At 36.0% G+C, this 23,550-nt stretch overlaps 1 protein-coding gene across 1 annotated transcript; it reads right to left on the minus strand.

The window, feature by feature from the left end:
* Nucleotides 1–4,943: 4,943 nt before the first annotated feature.
* On the minus strand, nt 4,944–22,725 carry LOC145978570 (uncharacterized). The gene is made up of 2 exons (XM_083111273.1): nt 22,619–22,725; nt 4,944–6,643 (listed from the first exon to the last, which is right to left on the minus strand). Exons 1-2 carry the CDS (start codon nt 22,639–22,641, stop codon nt 4,966–4,968), a joined length of 1,701 nt encoding a protein of 566 aa, XP_082967399.1. The 5' UTR covers nt 22,642–22,725; the 3' UTR covers nt 4,944–4,965.
* Nucleotides 22,726–23,550: the final 825 nt, after the last annotated feature.

The raw sequence follows: 23,550 nt of genomic DNA on the forward strand, positions 1-23,550 counted from the left end.
TAAGTACATTGTCAACTCAACAGGCGTGCCACTTAAAATGCGTTTGTTACTGCTTAAGCCTAGATTACATTGTTGCAACAATCGCTGCAACATACTCCTCCCAACACTCATGGATGGCAGGTAAGGTAGAAGATGCTTGCTCTTTCTTTCCTCTCAGCTGCACCAAATAGAGAATTGTTGAATGTTTTGTTTAGGGAAAGTACAGTCATACAAAATATTTGATATTTTGCCAATAAAAGGACCAAGGAAGATATTTTTTAAATAGGGAGAAAAAAGGAAGAAAAAGGGAATATATGCTGAAAGACTAATCAATAAAGGAAGCAGAAAGGAAAGGGTTTTTAAAAATGGAAAAAAAGGCCGAATGTGGGCTGAAAAAGGGGGGGGGGAAAGAAAAGAAGTCGAAGTCATGTAATCTTGTTGGTGGATAATAATTATCAACACTGTTGTTATTTATTCCATGATCCGTGTTGAAAGATAAAAAAAGGAATTCCCTTTAAAATCTGGTCTCTAGTTATGAGTATGTTTGCATTGCAATATTGTGTTTCCAGTTCTAGCTTTAAGGTTTGTACATGACAGTATGAGGTTCGGAGATTAACATTGATATGAATATCATAAATGAGGTGTCCGGTCTATGCATTGTAAGTTTTTACATAGGGTATCTGTGATGCTGTTGCAGTTAGCTAGTGTCATTGGAAGAACAATGGATTAATTTGTTTTTGAGCTTATCTCCACTGGCAGAAAGTTTGGGGGACAACTTGTAAATGTGCTAGGTGTTGATTAACTAAAACTTTACCTGCTTGCATTCTTCGTATAAACACAATCACTGACCTTGATACCGAACAGTTCATTGCAGATTTAGTGAGTGGTTAATGAAAAAATGTTTTTGATAGCAATATAGAAATGAATTGTTGAAAACAAAATATTTGTTCTATAAATATAAAAATCTCATAAATTGCATTTAGTATTCCCAAAATATTTTAATTAGCCCTTTTGGTGTGCATGCACAGATATGGAAATGTCACAGCCAACATACCATTTTGGACACTTTTATGAAAATTAATTACTCTGTTACTACGTACTGCACAGACCTAAAATTTTGTGTACAAATACAAAATACTACAGTATACTAATACAATATAACTTACAAAAACTTTGTATAATTTTTTTCAGCGTCAGTGTTGAAACCCCAAAATATATTTAAAAATCTAAAAAGATAATGTCTGCTCATTCTCTTTATTACGCTATTACTACTAGAGACTGGATGTTAGGCAAAATGCCTATTCTTTCCTGTTAGAGATATGATGAAAACTAATGTTGCGAAGGCCAGGGGGGAGGGATTAGCTTCATTTAAAGGCAATTTAATTTTGCCTATTTTGCCTATTTCATACGATATTGCCTATATTATTTCATAAATGCCAGATATTGCCTATTTTAGGCATTTTCTTTAAAATTGGGACATGACTGAACTCTGTGCATACAATTTCCTGTTCCCAAGATTAGATTCCGATGCTTCCAAAAAATTTAAAATAACAGTTAGCGGGTTATTGCAGCTAATAAGGACTTGGACAAATTAAGGGCAGTTCAACAAGTTCTGAAAGGTGGAAATATACAAACTGAGTTAGATCCACATGTTCTCGCGTGCTTTAAGTATGCTCCGGTAACATCTGTGGAGGTTGAAAGATCTTTTTCAATTCTAAAAAATGTGTTGTCCGATTGCAGACATAACTTGTCGGTTGATCACCTGAAAAAATATCTTGTTGTGATGTGCAACCACAATTAGTGCTTCTTATTCAGAGACTGCCAAACCGTACAGCACAAGCTTGAAATGCATTTAAACAGTTTATTAGTTTGAACTGCTGTGTGGAACATATAGTGTAAATTTTTTAACTGAAATAACCCTGTGTGCAGTGATAAAGTGTATATTTAAATAATTTGTGTACTGGTTGGAAGTAGCCCACAATTTCTTTTGTCAGACTGTTGTGTGTAGCCATTATACAATGGAAAATTTTGGGCTGACGTGACTCCTGTTTGCAGTGATTTATTGAGTACAATATTGGACTGCTGTCTCTAATGATGAGCTCCTGGATTTTTTAAGCAACTATAAAGAATGTACAGGTATGTTTCTATATTATTTAAACAACTATTTCTTCTTGTATGTCTATCTTCATTATTTTGAGTTAAATTTCATTGCCTTTTTTATTGCCTATTTTGAAAATTATAAGTGCTTATTTGCCTGCCTATTTTATATGTTTTTAGTGCCTAAACATCCGATCTCTAGTTACTACATACCGTACAGACTTAAAATTTTATAAAAATACTTACAAAACTGTATGTAATTTACTTCAAGTTTCAGTGTTGCCATCTTCCAAAATTCAACAATATATATTTTTTGTTTATTTTCTCTCTATTACTCTGTTACTATGCACTGGAGATTTTGATTTTTTTTTTTTTTGATTTAGTTTATTTTACTTCGCGTTTTGTGCCTCTTGGCTAATTTGTGAAGATGGGGATGAGTGATGAAATGGATGAAAGGACATTCACAAACAACAAGCCCGACCGGGATTTGAACCCGGGACCCTTGGCATCGCAGCGCGATGTGCTAACCACTCGGCCACAGGGTCGGGCGCTATGCACTGGAGAGACCTTAAATTTTGTGTATGAATAGAAACTACTATACAGTATAATAACTTATAAAAACTGCATGTAATCTTTTTGCAGCATCAGAGTTGCCATCTCAAATTATCAAAAAATCTCTAAAATACTACCATGTGAGAGACCCGGATTTTTTCCCCGGCGGGGGAGAACCGGGACTTTTTCAACCTGTTCAAGTGGCTCCGGTGCCCACCCAGCATCGTATAAAGTGGGTACCTGGAGGAAACTCTGTGGGGTAAAGGCAGCCAGGGGCGTGCTGCTGATCACCCCAAGCTCAGCCGAGATCAAGAAAGTGTAAAACCCTAACCCCACACCTCCTATACGCCTTCATGGCATGATGCAAAGCACAGGGGAACACTTTATTTTTTTCTATAAAAGAATTCTGTTCATTATCTCTATTTTTCTAATGGTTTTTCTAAGGGCAGAATGAGTAGCACATCTCGCTACAACACCAGGGGTCCCAGGTTTGGAAATCCCACCCTGGGCATGGGTGTTCTTTGTGAGTGTTCCTTCATTAACTTCTATATATCACTTATCCCCATTAGCAATTAGCCAAAAATGGCAGAAAAGCGAAGTAAAATTAGCCAAATCAAACAAACCTTTGCAGCAAAATATTTGCCAAACAATGTAGAAACATGTACATTTTCCCATAAGCACTCAAAAATATTTCCTCTTCATACTTATCCAAGCCTACTCGATGGAGGCACATTACATAGTCATCCCACTAAGGTCAAATTAAGATTACACTATCGAGCATTTCCTAATGAAAATTAAGTCTACTGCATGGGCATTGCTAGATATTTTCTGTAGGGAGGGGTAACGATATTGGTAAATCTTGAAGAGTAGAAATAACAACAATATTTATAATTATAATTATTGTATAAAATAATAACTATTTAAAGATAAAATTAAACCAATTTTATTCCAAATGTTAATAATAATGTTAATAATACATTATTATCATCATAATTGTTGTCATCATATCATTGAGAACATTTTTCTACTTGATCCAACATATTATGTATTTTTCCATTATTAACAATAAAAATAACAAGCTTTTGGCTTTTTTCTAACCTGAAATGGAGAGGGGAGGTGGTAGGAAGTTGATGGACGGGTTCACTAAATTAATCGAAAAAGAAAAACCAATTCAGGAAAAAGCTTTAAAAGATAATAAGAAATTTTATCATACTGTTTATGTTCATATCATAAAACTTTAATTTTAGGAATTTTGAAAACTTTTAAACCATGGTTTAAATGGTAGAATATTTGATTTGATTTGAATTTAAATTTTGGGTGCGTCAGCACTAAGGCTATTTTGCACCCATCACATTATACGGGGTCCAGCCCCTTATCGTTACACATAACAACTCTAACGTTGCATAAATAAAATAATAAGATATTAAAATCTTCTGACTTTCGTTAAAAGCTGAGGCTGTAAAGGAGCACTCAGCATGAATAAGGACAAAACACAGGGCAACACAAACAAAATTATACTGGCCATGGGGCCAGTCGCTAGAGCCTCGTTAGTCTGCAGTCCAGGGTGTACTATGTGGAAGTGAGGTTGACTATTGGGTGCACTAAGTGGAAGGAGCACCCCTTACACCCCAAATGGTAGAATATGAAAATGTAAACAAGTTACTGTATTTTTACATTACTCTAGGTCTTCTGTTAGGATATTAAGTGAACTTTACTTCCATTATTAATAATAAAAATAACAACCTTTCTGCAACTTGTAACTTGAAATAAATTATGCCAATGAAGTGGTTGGTTGATTGATTGATTGAAGATTTTTGGGTGTGTCAGTACATATCGCCATTTTGCACCCTTCAGTGTATATGAAGGAAAAACACAACACATTAAAGACGGTGGGGACAGAAAAAACACTACCTCAAAAACTGTATAAAAGACCTGCTCTTCTAAAAAAGCTAAAAACATAAGTTAAAAAACACTGTCATTGTATCCCAACATAACTGCCAAATCACTGGGGTGGTTAAAACTCTGTTTGAGGTAATTCAAATGGGCACATTCTGCTCAAATGTGCCGAACATTTAACACAATGTTGCAGGTATGGTACAGTGGAGGGTCCAGCCTTTGCAGAAAATTACGAAGTAGTGGGGGGATGTTTGAAGGACAAGTTCGACAAAGTGGACATAATAATTTTAAGTATCATAATACTTATCACCTAAAAAAAACAACTCAAGCAGCAGTGTTGAAGATATACATCTATTATGCTTCATAATTACATAAGAGACCAGAGTAAACAAGAATTAGAAAGACATTTTGGTGAATAATGAGTTGGCGGAAATTGTGGGTCTAAATTTCAAATATAACTTTTATGATGAACGTCTTCTCATTTTTCCCTGAAAACTGCTTTGGTAGGAATGGTAGCCATCCAACGTGACTTATTTTTTTATAGTGCTGAAGGAAGTAATTTAATTCTTCTTCGTTTTCCAAGAAATTCCCTTCAGCTATACAAAACTGTTTGATACTTGGAGATCTCCTAATGGCACATAATCTCTGAAGGAAATCCCTGGGTCTCTCAATTAAATTGTCTGCACAGAACATTTCTAAGTTTGGTGCACACTCTATGGCACTGAGTAAACATTCACCAGTTATGCTTCCAATTAATGCCATTGTTGTTAGATATTCCAATGACAAATATCTCTGGTTTTCTCCAATCAATTCTACATTAGTCCACACAAAACAGGTGGCAAATGATATGAAATGGTGGAGGTTTGGGCATGCCTTCAATATTAATTTTAAATTAAATATTTCTTCATCATTTGAAATCCACAAGTCTGTTAGTCTTGATCTCAGGTTCGGTGACAGTGTCCATATGTCTGTGTCATGGTAATTAGATTTAGTTTCCTTAATGATGATGCCTTTGAGAATTGGTAATGTGTTGAATGTTGTCAGAGGTAGGGACTGTGATGACGATATCCTGGACTCTTCTGCCTCTAATTGCTTGGTCTTAGGGCACATGGCTTCCACAAGGCTGAAGATGTCTGTATCAATTCTTTCAATTTTTAGTTGTTCAAGATTTAATGATGGTAGACTTGTTCCATTGAATTCCATGCCAGCATCTATCCTGGCTTTCCTGAAGTTCCTAAAGAATGGCTCCAGATCCATCCTAGAAAATGAAATTAAGTTTGGAACCAGTTCCAGTACTGCAATGATTCCTGTGTACTCGATGCCCATGCACATGTCCAAGTCGAGGACCCTAAGTGTGCTGCACAGATCACTTTTCTTTCTCTTGTAGCACTTTGTAGATTCTCCAGGTGGTAGAAGATCTTTCAGAGGTGGGAAGACATTGGGTACACCCCATACAGAGCTATCCCAGTCAGTTTTCACCCAACACACCTCATAAGGCAACTTCTCCAAGGTTTGAGTTAAGAAGTGTAGACCTTTGTTAGTCACGTAGGAATTCTGTGCATTTAAGTACCAGAGATTATTACAAGTCTCACCAATAATTTTCATAATATCATCGTCACATATTCTGGTCAGGCACAACTTATACAGATTTGATCCATTTAGTACTTCTCTTAAATGAGTAACGTCTTCGAGTCTCGAACTAAATTTCTTGTTCTCAAAAAAAAATGTCAATCTTACAACATCTCTTCCAGTCTCTGTAAGCAGCTTCAGTAATCCGTTGAGATATTGCAAGTCAAATTCCTTTCTGAATGTCAGTTCTAAACCATTGAAATGGTCTGCAAACAGAACTTCAGCAACATACAAACTTACAGGATACCCCTCTAGGCCATCCAATTGCTCTTCTTTTATAATATTCAGTGTTGTCTGTAGGAGTTTGGCTCGTACAGTCAATGGTAGTTGTGAACATACATTCCTCACTGCATCTTTGTTTTGTCCAGGTTCTCTTTCGTGTGTAGAAATAATTTCATGTCCCAACTTGTTGTACACAATATCTTCTAGAGATTGGACTAATAAGAATTGTGGTCTGAATATCCAGTCGTTGGGTTCTTCTGGTATATTTCTGAAATAATATTAACTATATGATAAGAATGAGCTGAGAGAACCTATAACAAGAATGAGTGTGCTTGCTTTAAGTTATACTTATCATCACTAGAATGCATTGGATCGGTAAGAACTAGTCTTAACACTGCAGAACTTGTTGATTTCTAACTCTACAGTTATATTAAAAAAATATCTGCAACAGGAAGGTTAGACTTAAGATGTATTAAAGTAACGCTCTTGAAGATTTGTGTTAATAATGTTGTACAGTTTAATGTTTAAAATTACATTGCTCATCTCTATATACAGTAGAAGGTTGTTCGGTATAAATGACTTTGTGATATGTAACTTTTGTGCTCGTCACAATAAACCCCCTCTGTTAGGGAAAATTTTCTGTGAGAGACAATCATTGAATTCACATTAAACTGTCGAATAACAAGAAAATTTACAATTACAAACTGTTTCCAACAAACACTAACGCAATGCAATTTGCTTTGATACATGCCATATTTTACTCAATTTTTTTGTTATATTATTTTTATACAAAGAATAAAAAATTATGACTTTCATTTATAAATATTGATTGATTGATTGATTTAGTTTATTTTACTTCGCGTTTTGTGCCTCTTGGCTAATTTGCGAAGATGGGGATGAGTGATGAAATGATGAAATTGATGAATATACATTTACAAACAACCAAGCCCGACCGGGATTCGAACCCGGGACCCTTGGCATCGCAGCGCGATGTGCTAACCACTCGGCCACAGGGTCGGGCATTTTATAAATATTCACAAACATTTTAATGAGATAACACAGAAATGAAATACAACATTATACACATAAATCATTTGCTTTGTACATTGTTTGCATTCAATAGCTGTTTTCTTTTTTCTTCTATACAATTGAAAAGTTTTAGATTTGTTAAGTTTTGTCTTAGTTCCTTTGCTGGCGTTGGCAATGATATCAAATATTCTTGTTTATTCTTAAGTTCCTTGACTTGATAAGGACCTACATATAAGCCGATAAATTTGTGAATGCTATCACTAATAGCTTTGCTTTTAAGATTGTTCCTAACAAGAACCAGGTCACCAAATTTTATCGGATTTTAGGTTCATTAAACGCTTTTAACCTTTTTGTTTTTCCATTTTATATTTGCTTCAACCATTACACACTTTGCCTTCCAGGGTAAATGTATCAAGTCATCTGGTAACTTATTTTGCATGTTATTTCATCGTGATAATCAACATGCATGAAAAGTTTGGATGGTGTGAATCCAGTTGTTTCCGATTTTGAATTATTCAATTGATGAACCTCAGTATTCACATAATTAAACCAAATTTATGGTATACTTGCAAAACATTCTCAATTGTCTCACCAGCTTATTAACCAGTTAATTTTTCTTTGAGGTTGCATGTCAAAGACAATAAACCATCACGAATTTACTCATCACATCAACAATGACTAATATATGCTGGAAATGTAATGAACCAATTAAGTCGGCGGAAAGTAAGTAGTGAGGTTTGGTTGAATACACATGTAATTCCTCCTTTGAAATCTTGAAGGTTGATTGTTTATCCCTCGCTCATGAAAGACAGTTTCTTAAATAGTCTCTAATACATTTATGCATTTTGGGCCATATCATAAATTTTAAAATTGCCAAAATGTCCCTTTAAATCATGCTGTTTATACAAAACATTAAAGTACTAGGAACTATAATATTCCAATTATCATCTACATAAGGTTTGGAAAATAACAAGCCATCATGAATGGAATAATTCCTTTTAAGTATTGGATTCACTTCCTGAGACTCTAATTTTCTTCTCAATGACAAACAAAACAGATCTATTTCTTGTACACTTCGCCAGAAATTGGGTTCTTTATCAGAGACTACATGATTTATGTACATTTCTTTAATCATAGCCACTTGTGATTTACTAATAGGATAATGACTTAACGTATCAGCAACTAGATTATGAGAACCAGATACATGTTCGATTGTAAAGTTGTATGATGGTAGCTTAAGTGCCCATAGGTTCAACCTAGGGTTCTATGTCCTTACTGATGCAAGCCAGCACAAAGATTTATGATCACTGTAGATTGTAAAATGTCTTCCAGTAATATAAACTGTAAACTTTCCATGGCATAAAGAATAGCAAGGCATTCTATTCTGCAATGTCCACCCTCAAAACTACACAGCAATACAGGCAGCGCTCATCGCTGTAGACACTTCAATTAGGAGGGTGGCAAAAGTTTACCCATAGGTGCTTACTTGTTAACAGTCGTTGAACACAGACTCTAATAAATATCTCAGGACTTACTGGGATAAGGATATATATATATATATATATATATATATATATATATATATATATATTATAAACACAACATAAGGATGTCCGTTAGCACACATGTGTCTTTACCTGTAACTCTCACGTGCATTTACCTGTACCACACACGTGCTTTTACCTGCACCATACACGTGCATTTACCTGTACCACACGTACTTTTACCTATACCACACGTGCTTTTGAATTTGAATTTGAATTTTATTTTTTCTTCCGTTGACCCTTGTTTAAAAGGGCATGGAAAACGTCAAGATACATAATGAAATAATAATTAGTTAAGTACATCATAACAAAAAGAAGAAACATTGCGTAGTACATTACATCACTACACCAAAGTAAAAATGAAAAAATACACTTCATTACACTACAATAAAAATAAAAAAACACATTATCATTGTTGCATGATTGAAATAAGAATACAATTAAAATACACCTTTTTTAGTACATTGGCCTTGTATTGTCTTGTTCCATGAATTCTCCGATACTGTAGAGAGCTCTATCTGTCAAATATTTTTTTATTGATTGTATTTGATTATCTTTTGGAGATATCAGTTTTATGTCATGAGGCAGCTGGTTGTAGAATATTTTTCCGGCATTCATTGGTGATTGTTTTGAGATATTGAGTCTGTGTTGGTTCTGGTAATAATTATCTTTCCCCCTTGTATTGTGGTTGTGTAATTGGTTATTTTTAGTCATGCTTCCAGTATTTAGAACAAACGTTATAGCCTTATAGATGTATAGGGAGTATATTGTCATTATTTGTTTTTCCCTGAATAACTCTTTGCAAGATTCCCTACAGCCTAGTTTGTACATTATTCTAAGTGCTCTCTTTTGAAGTCTCAGTATTCTGACAGTATTATTATAAAATGATCCACCCCAAGCTATTATGCCATATTCAACATAGGGGTAAATTAGTCCATAATATATGCATTTGTTAATTTCTGTTAAATTATATTCAGCCATTTGTTTTAGCAGGTATAGATTAGATGATAATTTACTGCAGATGTTGTTAATTTGTTCTTCCCACGTTAATTTTTGATCTAGTGTTATTCCCAAAAACTTTACTGAAGATACAGTTTCTATAAGCACATTGTCTATGCATAGTGTTTGTGACTCAAAATCCATGTTTCGGATTGTATTGAATATCATAAATTTTGTTTTATTGTTATTTATTATTAATCCATGTGAAGTTAAGTATTGTGCTAGTTGGTTTATGGTGATAAAAGTGTTTATTTCAAGCTTCCTAGGGTCGATACCTCTGGCAAGAACAGTTGTGTCATCGGCATAGGTGACAATTTTTGTGTTTGGGTATTCTGGTACATTGTTTATGTACAAAATAAAGAGCAGGGGCCCCAGGATTGATCCTTGGGGTACCCCCATTAACACTTTCCTACTTTGTGATTTAAAGTTAGTGACTATACCATGCATGTTGTAGCTTATTTGAGTAATTTGCATTCTGTCCTGTAGATAAGATTGTATAATTTCATAAGCTATCCCTCTTATTCCTATATTGCTTAGTTTGACCATAAGCAGGTCATGTTTTACCCTATCGAATGCCTTGGAAAGATCTAGATATATAGTGTTTGCAGCTTCGTGTTTCTCTAATGTTTCGGTTACATAATCAATTAACTGTGCTAGAGCTGTGTTTATTGATTTCCCTTTCTGGAATCCATGCTGGTTTCTGTTTATTATGTTATATTTGTTACAAAACTTTATAATATAATTTGATAAAATTTTTTCCAATATCTTTGAAAAAGCAGATGTTAGGGAGATAGGTCTGTAGTTCTCAATGTCTGTTGCAGCTCCTTTTTTGAATATGGGTATCACTGTGCTGTGTTTTAGAACTTTGGGGAATGTACCAAATTTTATTGAATTGTTGACTGCATACAGCAGGGGTTCTAAAATAGATTCTGAGCAGGATTTAATAAGTTCAGCTGACCATTCATCAGGTCCGTGTGATTTTTTGTTTTTTAAACCTTGTATAACTTTTTTTAACTCATTAGCACTTACTTCTGGGATATATATACTGTTTGACTGATATTTCTCGATTGGGATCTCTAGTGTTTTGTCATTATTTTCATTCTCTCTGTTTGTGTTGGTTAAGTTTATAAAATATTCGTTGAATAAGTTACATATGATATTCGGGTCAATTACTTCAGTGTCATCCTTGATGACTTTTATGTTTGCTTTATCATTGTTTGTGTTTGATACACGGTGATTGTTTACTATTTTCCAAATGGCTTTTTGTTTATTAACAGACTTTTTTATTTGTTTACTGAAAATATTTGATTTTTGATTCTTTATGGCTTTCTTGAATAATTTTTTTACATTTTTGTACTTTTCCTGGTGCTTAGTGTCTTTTGTAATTCTAAATTTTTCATATTCTATTTTCATATTACTTTTCAAAAGTATAATTTCTTCTGTTAGTGGCACTTTCTTCTTATTAGGGTATATTCTTTTTGTTGTTTTGGGACAAGCTACATTTAAATAATATGTTAAGTGGCTTATTAGCAATTCCCAGATATCATTCGTGTCAGTTAGTTGGTAAAGGTCTATCCAATTTTCCTGATGTAAGAGGTATTTAAGATAATCTATATTTTGCTCACATGTATCCCTACATTCTATTGTGTAACTTTTTGAGTATTCTAACCTTTTCCCTTGTATTGTAATTTTTTGAGACGTGTGGTCAGAGATAAGCGTATGTAGGACTTCAGCTTTAATGTGATTTGATTGTATGTTTGTTATTACATGGTCAATCAGGGTTTCTGTACTTTCTGTTATTCGAGTTGGTTCTTGAATTATTTGAGTTAGGTTGTTTGACTTCAAGGTATCCAAGTATTGAGCACAGTTTGTGTCTTGTTTTAGAAGATCTATGTTTATATCTCCAACTATTAATAGTTTGTTATGTTTTTTGTCAAATGGTTTAGCATGTTGTCCAAAGCATTTACAAAGAGATTTACCTGCACCACACAAGTGAATTTCCCTGTACCACACACATGCTTTAACCTGCCCCACTTCTGGTCTCGAGGAGATAAGGAGGGAGTGCAGGGAACATCCAATTTATTCCTCTCGGTGAGACGTCAGGGGGAGTATGGGGACCTAATTTTATTTACGGCTTTCATCGCCGATGACATCATGGGCTCCCCTGTAAAAGAAAGTAGGAAGCATGCAGTACCTCCAACCTTAGCTGGGAACTGGCCGTAGCCAATCGGTACACCCGACGTAGGGACGTCACTAACCGGTTTGATGCTTCTGACAAGCGGGCGCTAGGTCAGGGAACAAAGGATGCCGTGACACCCCCGGCGTTAGCTGGGAATTGGCAAGCCAACCGGGGTTTCCTATGCAGGGACGGCAGATTAGGAAGGAGGGTCCTGGTACTCCCAGTCAAGCCGGGCAGGTAACCCCTTAGCACCTATTAGCCGAATCGATTGGACCAGGTAGGTAGGTTGCTGCTAAGCTCTTCTTCTTCTTTCTTCTCTCTACTTCTTTCTGGGATGGCTCCTAGGCTTCTGGCTGGGAGGCCGGTTCACCCTGGATGTTTGCCAGTTAACATCTGGGAGGCAACTGAGCTCTCGGCCTCGCTGCACTGGCTTTATACTCGCAGTACCCATGCAAAAAAAAAAAAAAGGTAAAGTGCTACCCTGTGCTTAGCACCACGCCATGAAGGCGTATAGGGGGTGTGGGGGTAACGCCCCACACTTTCTTGATCCTGTCATGAGTGGGGGTGATGTGATCAGCATCACGCCCCTGACTGCCTTTATCCCCCAGGGTTTCCCCCAGGTACCCATGTCATTTGACGCTGGGTGGGCACCGGAGCTGCTTCCAACGTTAGAAAAGTTCCCGGATTTGAACCGGCCGGGGTCGAACCCAGGACCTTGAGCATGGTAGTCAGACACATTACCGTCTGTGCCACCGCAGTACCCATGGGCGGCGAAAATCCTAACTAAGAGTATGCGTTGCCAACTCACTTTTTGTTTACATGTTGCAACCTCCACACTGAGAATTATCATGTTTTTACACTAGTGGAAAAATCACTAGATGCACGTGTTAACATAAAGGAAAACTGTGTGCATTAAGACAATACAATTAATAATGAGTTGCGCAGGACTCTGCATTACTAAACAATGGACATAACAATCTAAATGACAATTATTAAAGAACATGTTGGATTTAAAACTGAAAGTGTATGTCTTGAAGGACATTCCGCTCAACTCTGAAATGTTAATCCAAAAGGAATATAGCGACCACGCAGGGTCTATTATAAGAAAGTGGCGACCACACAGGGTCGTTACAATTTCATGCATACTGTACGTGGTTTCAACTCTTCTCAAAGTTCGACTGACATACTGAATGACATTTACATTTCCATCTTCATCCGGTTGCCAAAGTATTGCTCCTTTGCCAACCTTAGGCCAACCTTAGAACCGTCAACATTAATACAGAAATCCTTATTAAAATCAGGTTGTCCTAATGATGAAGATGATAAGGTTAATTTCCTTAGATTATTAAAGGACTGTTGATGATGTTCCATCCAGCACCAGTGGGAGTTGCCCTTCAGCAATTGATACAAAGGAGCAGCAGCAGTTGCAAAACTTCGTACAAATGTTCTCCTCCAGTTAGCCAAACCCAGAAAGCGACGAACATCCTTCTTACATGTTGGAACTGGAAATTCAGAGATTGCCTTATTGCTCTCTGGCTGGATCTACTTTTATTTCAGTGCCAGATATTATGTGGCCTAGAAATTTAATTTCAGTTCTAATGAATCTGCACTTAGACAATTTTACAGACATATTTACCTCATGAAGTGTGTCTAGCACATATTTCAAAATGCTTATAATGAGAAGACAAATCAGGTGAAAATATAAGATCATCATCTATGTAATGGATAAGGAACAAACTTGTAGATGATTCATTCTTTCCACAAAAACAGATACAGCTGACGTTATCCCAAAAGGCAAGAATTTTAAAACATACTGTTGGCCTCTCTATGAAAATGCCATATACATGTGAGAGCTCTCTGTAAGTGGAAGCTGGAAATAACCTGATGATAAATCAAAGGTTGAAAACACTGTAGCTCCTTGGAATCTCTGAAGTAGTTCATTAATCGGTCCCACACAAACAAGAGGAGATATAACATGTTTATTTAAACGACGAAAATCAACAACTGGCTGCCAGTGCCCACCAGCTTTTGGTACTACGAGGGGGTACCCAAAAAAAACTGGAATAGCACTGCGCTGGGCAGAGCTTCCATAGTATGAATTTTTCCCGCTAGGCAAGTGTCGAGCAACTCGTTGTGAGTTCAGTGCACACAGTGGCTTCGTCGGGCAAGGTTGTCTCTGGTCACGGTGATTTCTTTTTGTAAAAGCAGTTTCGCTCGCACCTCGTTTTTGTGATGGCCGATGTAAGAGAACAGCGTGCGGCTGTGAAATTTTGTTTCCTGTTCAGAAAATATGCTGCAGAACTGTTGTGATGTTGAACACAGCTTACAAGGACAGCGCTATGGGGAAAACTCAAGTGTACAAGTGGTTTTCTCACTTCAAAAAAGGTGACATGTCGATTGATGACAAACCTCGTTCTGGACGTCCGTCAACTTCCAGAATGGACGAAAATGTCGACAAAATTCATGAACTTGTGCTCGAAGACTGACGACAGACCATTGAAGAGCTGGGGACGTTATCTGGACTATCTTGGAGCTTGGTTGAGCAAATTTTAATAAAAGATTTGGAAATGAGAAGGGTCGCTGCAAAATTTTTGCCTCGGAATCTGAGTGACCAGCAAAAAGAGTGTCGAGTGGAAACATGCCATGCTTTGAAAGAAGAGCTCCAAAGCAACCCAGACTTTTTTCCAAGGTCATACTGGTGACGAGACATGGTGCTATTCTTACGACCCCGAAACCAAACATCAATCAAGCCAGTGGAAGATGCCATCATCACCTCGCCCCAAAAAACAGGGACGGCGCCAGGGGTGGGCACGGGTGGGCAAGCGCCCACCCAAAAATTTCTGTGCCCACCCGATTGCCCACCCAATCAAATTCAATAAGTACATATACTTGGAGATATATGAATAATTCGATAAATAACTGTATTCTGGTGTTCATAACATGTATATTTTACTTGTAAATATTATCTATGCTTGAAATATTCACATATTATCAACCCATAAAAAGCCAATTTTGTCATTAGAAAGTGAAAGTAAATACTAGAGCTATTGAAACAAAAACTGTGATCAAATTAATACTTCCATGAATAAAAGCAGTTAGTAGCTTAGGAGGCTCAAAATTATGCAGGGTATGATCAAGATTAGATCAGAATTTAGGTTGAACTTGCAAACTGCAGCTCCGGGCCTCCACATACGTATATAAATCCCGGCCTGGGTATGGTTAAAATAATCTCAAAATAAACAAATAAAATCATCATCTTAGCGTTACTTCCTCCGGTAACACAATACATTATTTTGACTTTTTAATTAGCTCGGCATTAAAATTCCAGAAGTGTCCCTTTCTTTATTTCATTACAATTTTTATATACTTGTTATCTTCAAATATCAATATGGTATGCGAAATATCAACTTTATATTCATTCTACTAATAAGAAGGATTCACAATAATCACTACAATACTGCAGTGAATAAATTTTAATAAACTAGTTATGTATAGAAAAAGCTACAGAATTATTCAATTACTAAGGAGTTGTAAAATAGGTAAAGTGCTCCCCTGTGCATAGCACCACGTCATGAAGGCGTATAGGGGGTGTGGGGGTAAAGCCCCACACTTTCTTGATCCGGTCGTGAGTGGGGGTGATGTGATCAGCATCACGCCCCTGACCGCCTTTACCCCTCAGGGTTTCCCCCAGGTAACCATGTTAACGAGTGGCTTATCCTATTTAGAAATCCTCGTCCCATACATAAATTTTGCCATATGAATCAGCCGAAAATGTCAACAGATTCTGTAGATGCAGCTGAAGTAAAGAAAAAAGTTATGTCACGAAGTATCCAAAAGACGATTTTATTAGTTTGTTTTTAAATCCACTTTTATGCTCAGATAGGCTAACCGGGACTAACCCACAGTTTAACGTGAAACCAGTGTGCATTGTGCTTCCACCAGAGGAGGGGGAGTCGAACACAGGACGTCTTCATTATAATGCGACAGCGTTATGCCTTTGGGGGAAAATATACAGAAAGAACTCGCACCAAACGTGGCATTTTATCACCACAGAAGATGCGTCCATTTTAGGAGGGTGATTGCCTGAGACAAATATCTGAGACTTTCGGAAAACAACATCATTGTTCACGGAATTAGCTGCCTTGATCCACTAATGAAACGCTGTGCGATTGAAACTACCACCTCAACTTTCTAAGAGGTATGAACTAATGCAACTCCATTTCTGGAAGAGTAAGTTGTGGTTGATTTGTTATATTTAACCTTTAAACAACCGAGCCGGTTTTCGAAAGTAACCCCTCTCTCGCCGTGGCCTTTGCGCGCGATTTTTAAATTTTTACACTTATTTCAGAAAAACGTTATATCTCTGAGACTATTTGAGCAATCTACTTCGGATAACTTTTGTTTGAAAGCAAAAACATCGGAGCACGCGACCGTGTACAATTCAGAAAGCCCAAGTGAGAAAAACGGGGTTGGGAGGGGCCAAGTCCCCAAATTTCAATGAAAAAAATCTGGCGTTCGCCCCCTCTTGTCCCATTATTTTGGAAAAGGGGCACATTTTTGCATTGTTTTCAAAGAGTATACCTTTTGCAACAAAGTGAAACTTGTTTCAAGCCCCTAGTTCTCATACAGGCTGAAATATGACGCAATATGTACAATTTGCATTTTGGCTAAAAATAGCTAATTTGCATATTAGAGAAAGGGGGAGGGGGTTTGTTTTCTTCCACATGATATTTCAATGTCTTATCTCAACATCTGTCAGCGTTTACAACCTTACATACAAGTATGAAGGTCCTAAAAGCACGTGAATGTTGTAATCGGCACCATGAGTCATACAGTATATGACCTATTGGCTGTTTTCGCCTATACTTTCTATGGGTCGTATATGACCCATTGGCTGTTTAAAGGTTAGTCATTTTTCTGCTAATTTTGATAATGACGACGATAAGGTTCAATGGTGATTAGATTTAAAGTTACGAAGGGGCGAAAACAAACACAAGCTGACACTCAAAATACAAACCCTCATTAATTATTACTTTGACAGTGGTTCCAAGCGCCAGGGACTCGTTGCCTGAAAGAATCGAGTTTCCAGGGTGTGCTGCACAGGATAGAGGTTGACATTCTAGTGTGTTCGAAATGGCGACGCCATGCAACCAAAATCATTATGAAAAATAGATGAATTATTACTGGCACGGTAATCAACTTCGATGAATTCCTTGTGTCCTAAATCATTTTGTTACCTCAAAAAACATGTTCATGTAACAAATCATACGTGTATTGCTTCTCCCGCAATAGTAACATGACAGTTCAGAAAATGAATAACAACTTAGCTAATAATCTCTTCAATTCTGAACAGATTTTTCGATCTTACTTGTTTGTGAGTGATATTCTGTCAAAATAGCCTTTCATTAGCCTAGGAATACTTCATGGACAATGAACAAAGAATTTGATTTCCGTGTGTGTTTTAAATCATTCCTAATAAGACGTTCATTTTAATCCAAACATTCAGTGGTGGCGATTAGGAGGAGCGAGAAGTGGGTGATGCAGTCCCCCTCCCCCCCCCCACCACCACATTTTGCCACTTTTTGCCACCGCACTATGGCCTCTTTATGCTAAACCTTTTCTACCAAGAAAAAGTATATTGTCCTTGGCCCTCAAATGTTGGGCACCCGATCGCCGCTACTACAAACATTCAGATAGATTTGTCAGTTGTACAAACCTTGTAAGCTAAGAAAATTGACCCCCAAGGAGTAAGAAAACTCTTTCAGTGAAAAACTCATACGATAAAATATTATGCTCAGGAACATGCATTTAAATTACGAGAAACTTCACAATTGTCTACCATCGCATTTTTTATCATTATCGCCGAATACATAAAATCAAGTATGTGCCTTGTATTTGCAACACAAGCTTAAACCTAATTCACATTTATTTCACTGTATTAAAACATGCATGAAATAATGTGATTAGAATGTATGGCTGGGGTATGGCTGCGCATGGGTAAACACTTCCTTGAAATAATTGTGTCCATCAGAGACAAAACGAAAGGAAATGGAACAAGATGCGAGAATAGATTAGAAAATAATAAAGAGGAAAACAGGATAAGGAAAGGGAAAAGAAGTAAGAGGAAAATCAGGAGTGTAAGAGAGAGGTGATACATACGTCTTACATACACATACGTATATACTATATATGGTATTACATTTATACTGCCCACCCTAATCTATCAATAAGGAGCGTCTGCCCACCCGGCCGAAAATTTCTGGCGCCGCCCCTGCCAAAAAAGCTCATCAAGTGAAATCAAACCTTAAGACAATACTCTTTTTTTTTTGACGTGAGGGGGATAGTGGATTCAGAGTGCATTCCACCACATCAGACTGTTAATCAAGCTTTCTATTTAGAGGTTCTAAAAAGATTGCATAACAGTGTGCGACAAAAATGGCCTGATTTGTGGCAAACGGGGAACTGGTGTTTCCACCACGACAATGCACCTGCACACACAACCATCTCAACCACAACCTGTTGGCAAAAAACAGCATGACTCTCTTGTCCCACGCTACTCACCTGACCTCGCTCCATGCGAGTTTTTTTTTTGTTTCTTTGAATGAAGAGGGGCATGAAGGGACAGCGATTTGACGACATAGAAGAGGTGAAGAAAGAAACGAGGAAAAAGCTGTCAACCATCACAACTGATGAGTTTAAAAAATGTTTCCAAAAATTTTATCACAGATTGGACAAATGTATTAAGTGTCATGGAGAGTACTTTAAAGGTAATAAGGTTGTTTTGTAAGAAAAAAAAAAGAAGGCTTTTAAAAAAAATCTGTTTTTTTTTTGGGTACACCCTCGTATATGTAGCTGATTTAAATAAGGTAAAGCTGATTCTTGAATGATTCCCCAAGACTTCCATTTAGTGAGTTCCTTTTCCAAATTATCTCTATCAGCCATTGGTATAGGATATATGGAAGTCACAATTGGTTCTGTTGTATTTCATTTAATCTCATAAGGATCTACTTTAGCTTGCCTTGGTTTATCAGAAAACAATGTTCTGAAACTTAACAAGATTGTTTTCTAATGCTAAGTATTTCTGATCCTCTTCTTCCTCAAAATTCTTAGCAAATGTTACAAAGTTACTTTGAAGAGAACATGAAGATGAAGGAAATATGTCAGATGTTTCTAAAACATAATTAGATTGAATGGCCTTATCATTTGATAATGTGATATTTTGCTTCTTGAAATCAATTATTGCTCCAAAGCACCAAAGAAATGGCAATCCCAATATAATTTCAGCATAATAATAATGTATCTTTATTGAGCAGGCGAGGTTCAGCGTACACTGTTCTCACACCTAACCCTTGTCAGAATACAGTCTACAGTTACAAACAGTATATATATCCAATAAGAAAAAAGAAAAGAAAACAAATAATAATAATAATAATAATAATAGTAAATAAGTAAGAAAGATGGAAAAAAACAAGAAAAAAAATGCATGGACAATTTGAAATCAAATAAGAACTGTAAAGATACAATTAATGAGTATATATATACACAAAAAAATACATAAAACTAAATTCTAAATACAATTTTAAGTATATATATATATATATAGGCACACACACATGTACACATAAATGCATATTTGTTAATGTTTGATGGTGCAAGAATAGAAATATTTGACATGAAGTAATATCAAATTCTTACATTGACATTAATACATTGTGGGATGTATTTTTATTCGTGTGTGCTTCTAGATTCAAACTGTTTACATCGTAGATAGTCCTTTGCTGTGGATTTAAGAGCATGCAGTGTTGATTGGTTAGTTATTGTTATGGGCAATTTATTCCAGGTTGAAACTGCATTTACCGAGAATGATGATTTGAAGGAGGTGGTAAAAAGTTTGTTATGCCCTCGCTTGAAGTGTGAGTGTATTTGAGTGCCTACTTTAAGTTTTCTAAATAGATAATCTGGATTACTTACTTTCAAAATTTTGTTTATGAAGGTGATATAATGCTGATGCCTTCTTCTGTCCATTGTTAATATTTTCTTTGTGTTCAAATGAGGCAGGATATGTTCATATTTTCTTATGTTCAATGCAAATTGTATACAAGCATTTTGCATCACCTGAATTTTCCTTTTATTTCTGACTGAGACCCCAGGACCATAAACTACATCACAGTAATCAAAGAGTGACCACAATAAGAGCTCAACGAGCTTGAGTTTAACTTTTTCTGTTAGATAATTTTGAGACCTATATAAATTTCTGAGAATGTAGAATGATTTTCTACACAGTCCATTGATGTGTTCTGTAAGCATGTAACTGCTTAATAACATATAACTCTATATGAAAGTGTTCTGAAGCTATTATTAAAATAATATTCTTAGAACAAATAACTCTAAATATTTTGTCACCAGCAAAAGAAAATAATTTAACATTATGCACTGAATCTAATCTAGCATAGGAATAATAATGTTCAATTTTGAACAAGTTGCATAATCCATTAAATTTGCTTGACTTCCGCAATCAATAATACAGTTAATGGTTAAATCACAATTGATGTTGGAGTGTAGTAATGAATATGCTCCTTGTAAATCACTGAACAGAGTAACCGGAGCTCATTACTCTGCCTTACATGTTTATGGATGAGTGTTCACTTGTATTTGCAGTTGTTCCTGTTAAATTGTGCACTGCATTACTTGAAGGTACCGCTTATAGTCATAGACAACAAGAAGCCTCTCTTTAATGTTGCTGGGTGCTTGTAGGAACTTTTGTGTCTTGGCGAATCAGTGAACCATTGCCTCATGACCACAAGCTGCACACATTCTCTGTCACACACACAGAAAAACTGGGGTAATTGGGTAATATAATTTGCTGCCACATAATACTCTCAGACCACCGTTTGCCACTTGCTAATAATACTAATACTGATTACTAAATTCAAGAAAACGTAGCATACATGCATTTCTTAAATTACACTGAATTTCTGGGGCAATGCAAAACTAATTCCCCCACCATATAATGGAAGTCTTGGTAGTGGTTGATATCCCTCAGAAAACATTTCCCCCATTATACAAGTAGATATACAATGTGTGTACCTTTGTACAGAAATAGTGCAGTGGAAATACAGGCTATAAGTTATCGACTTTTTAAGAAAGTGATTTCCTTTTGTTTTACATGAGCTGGAAAGTGTCAAGAAGACCAAACAACAATTGTAGTTTATAATGGTAAAATTGAGACATTTTACCATTATAAATGAAAACACCAAAGGGTTTGCCTATATTATTATCATATACAGATATGTTACCAAGAGTTAAAAACAAAATTCAACAAGATTGGGAGATATGGGTCAAACAAAAAATTACATACATGGGTCATTCATATAAAAATGTACTACATTTAAACAATAAGACTCTGTGGTTTTATACAATTAATATACCCAAAAAGGTTTTAGTTTTAATACTAAGATTGAGATCAGGTCACATACATTTAAATCACCATTTATATAAAATTAATGAAGTTAATTCACCTATGTGCAAGTGCAATCTAGACCAGGAAGATGCTAATCATGTTATATTTCAATGTCCAATTTATTTATACCACTCAAAGGGAGATCTTATTCAAGAATTTAATAAAAAAAGGAATACCTCTCCCAACTTCTTTAGCCTCTTTAATATCGTCACCAGATGTAACAATTGTATTTATCATTTTTAGAATTTTTCATGATATTAATATAGAAATATGAAAATTGTAAATATTCAAAATGTTTAACTTGCTATAGTCACCAGATAAGACAATTGTATTTATAATCAATTTTAGATTTTGCATGATATGATGTATATATATTCAAAATATGTAATTTGATGTAACAGTATCATGTATGACATATTTTTAGGACACTTGGTGTAGAGCTGGTATAACAGCTAAAACCAATAAAGTATGAATGAATGAATGGTAAACACATTAATTTTTGTTTTCAGTTGTTGGTAATGTTTTGAATTTTTTTTTTTTTTTAAATATACAATTTAAAATTAAAAACAATGATCCATGGTGTAACTGCCTGTGAGGATCAGGGCCTACCTACCAACTGCACTCCCGCCTGCCAAGGTGGGAGATCAGTCAACCAGTTACAGGGCAATGTGTGGTCAGCATGATGAATGCCCAATCGTTGTTGTAGGTTTCTATGACCAAGCTATGCTACTCATTTGTAGCTCCCCAATTTCCTCATGATGGTGGGTGGCCACCAGTCCCATGCACGGGCCAAAATCTCAGGAGAAAAGTTGTTGTGCTTCTCCCAGGAGACTTGAATCTGCGCATGTCCCATAGTCAGAGCCCAAAGTGTGATGCCTTAGACCGCACAGCCAGGTGTGTGACACAATTTAGAATTATAAAGTTTTAGTAATTAGCTCTATGTGTACACATTTGATAGGGCTTTACTTTCAGAATATCAAGCAACTGACTGACAGTAATGGGAACAAACAAGAAAGAAATTCATGTACTCACTCGGCAGCTAAGAGATTCCCCATACTTCAATTTATATAGCATGACATGCTGTGTGTTGAAATTTTTATTTATTTATTTCTTAGCACAACTTGATATTTCATGCTACTTGATAACTAACTTTAATTACATCATAATTGCTTTGTCATTCTGCAGTATCCAAGCAACAATTTCAATAATTTTAGGATTTATTATTGATTGTATTGTTTAATTATTTTTCTGCAAGTTTTTTTTTTTTTCTTTTATAAAAGTGCATAGTTTTAGCACATTTTTCTTAGTCTGAACTCTGCACCAGATCCCAAGGTCTCTGGCTAGACTACTTTTTTATAATCAGGTGAAGCCAGGGCTCAGTTGATAGAACAATGGCACGGTATGCCAGAAATGCAGGTTTGAGTACTGAAATTTCCAGATTTTAGTTTTTGAAGTGTGGCAAACCTTGTAGTACTCAAAACAGCAGTTTAATTATGATCAACACATTTCAAAATCATGAACAAATCCAAATCCAATTTTTAGGGTATGAGCTTTAGCATTTTCTCATATTCACCCAGACATGTATTCCCAGATTAAGGAAGGAAAAATGCCTCTCATTTTTATGGTTCTCTTGAGCTATAACTTTTTGCAAGAGTTGTGTAATATAGTGCATTGTTTGGGAAGTGTGTTCGGGAAGAGGAGAGGATCATATCAGGAGCTAGTGACTACGATAAGTGTTTTTAATCGATGGTTCTTGAGTTGAAATTTTTGGAGAGACTAGACTATTTGAGGGAATTATTCAGCCTGATTTTGGAACTGAGATATCAAGATAGGAGACAAGAAATTCTGCTGATATTTTCAGATTGATGATGTTTGCTCAAAACTTGAGGCTAACTAAGGTTAATTTTTTTGTTACTTGAGTATGTGATTCCCATCAGCTTCAAGTACCTTGAATGACATTTCTG

The sequence above is a fragment of the Lepisma saccharinum genome, chromosome 25 (genome assembly GCF_977018435.1).
Source record: "Lepisma saccharinum chromosome 25, izLepSacc3.1, whole genome shotgun sequence".
NCBI classification, from domain to species: Eukaryota; Metazoa; Arthropoda; class Insecta; order Zygentoma; family Lepismatidae; genus Lepisma; species Lepisma saccharinum.

What these genes read in the sequence shown, in the direction of transcription:
- LOC145978570 (XM_083111273.1), bottom strand. Translation starts at nt 22,641, where the DNA reads ATGGGGAATCTCTTAGCTGCCGA. An exon ending in GGGAATCTCTTAGCTGCCGA is followed by an intron (nt 6,644 to 22,618) that starts GTGAGTACATGA and finishes ATATTATTTCAG; the next exon opens with AAATATACCAGAAGAACCCA.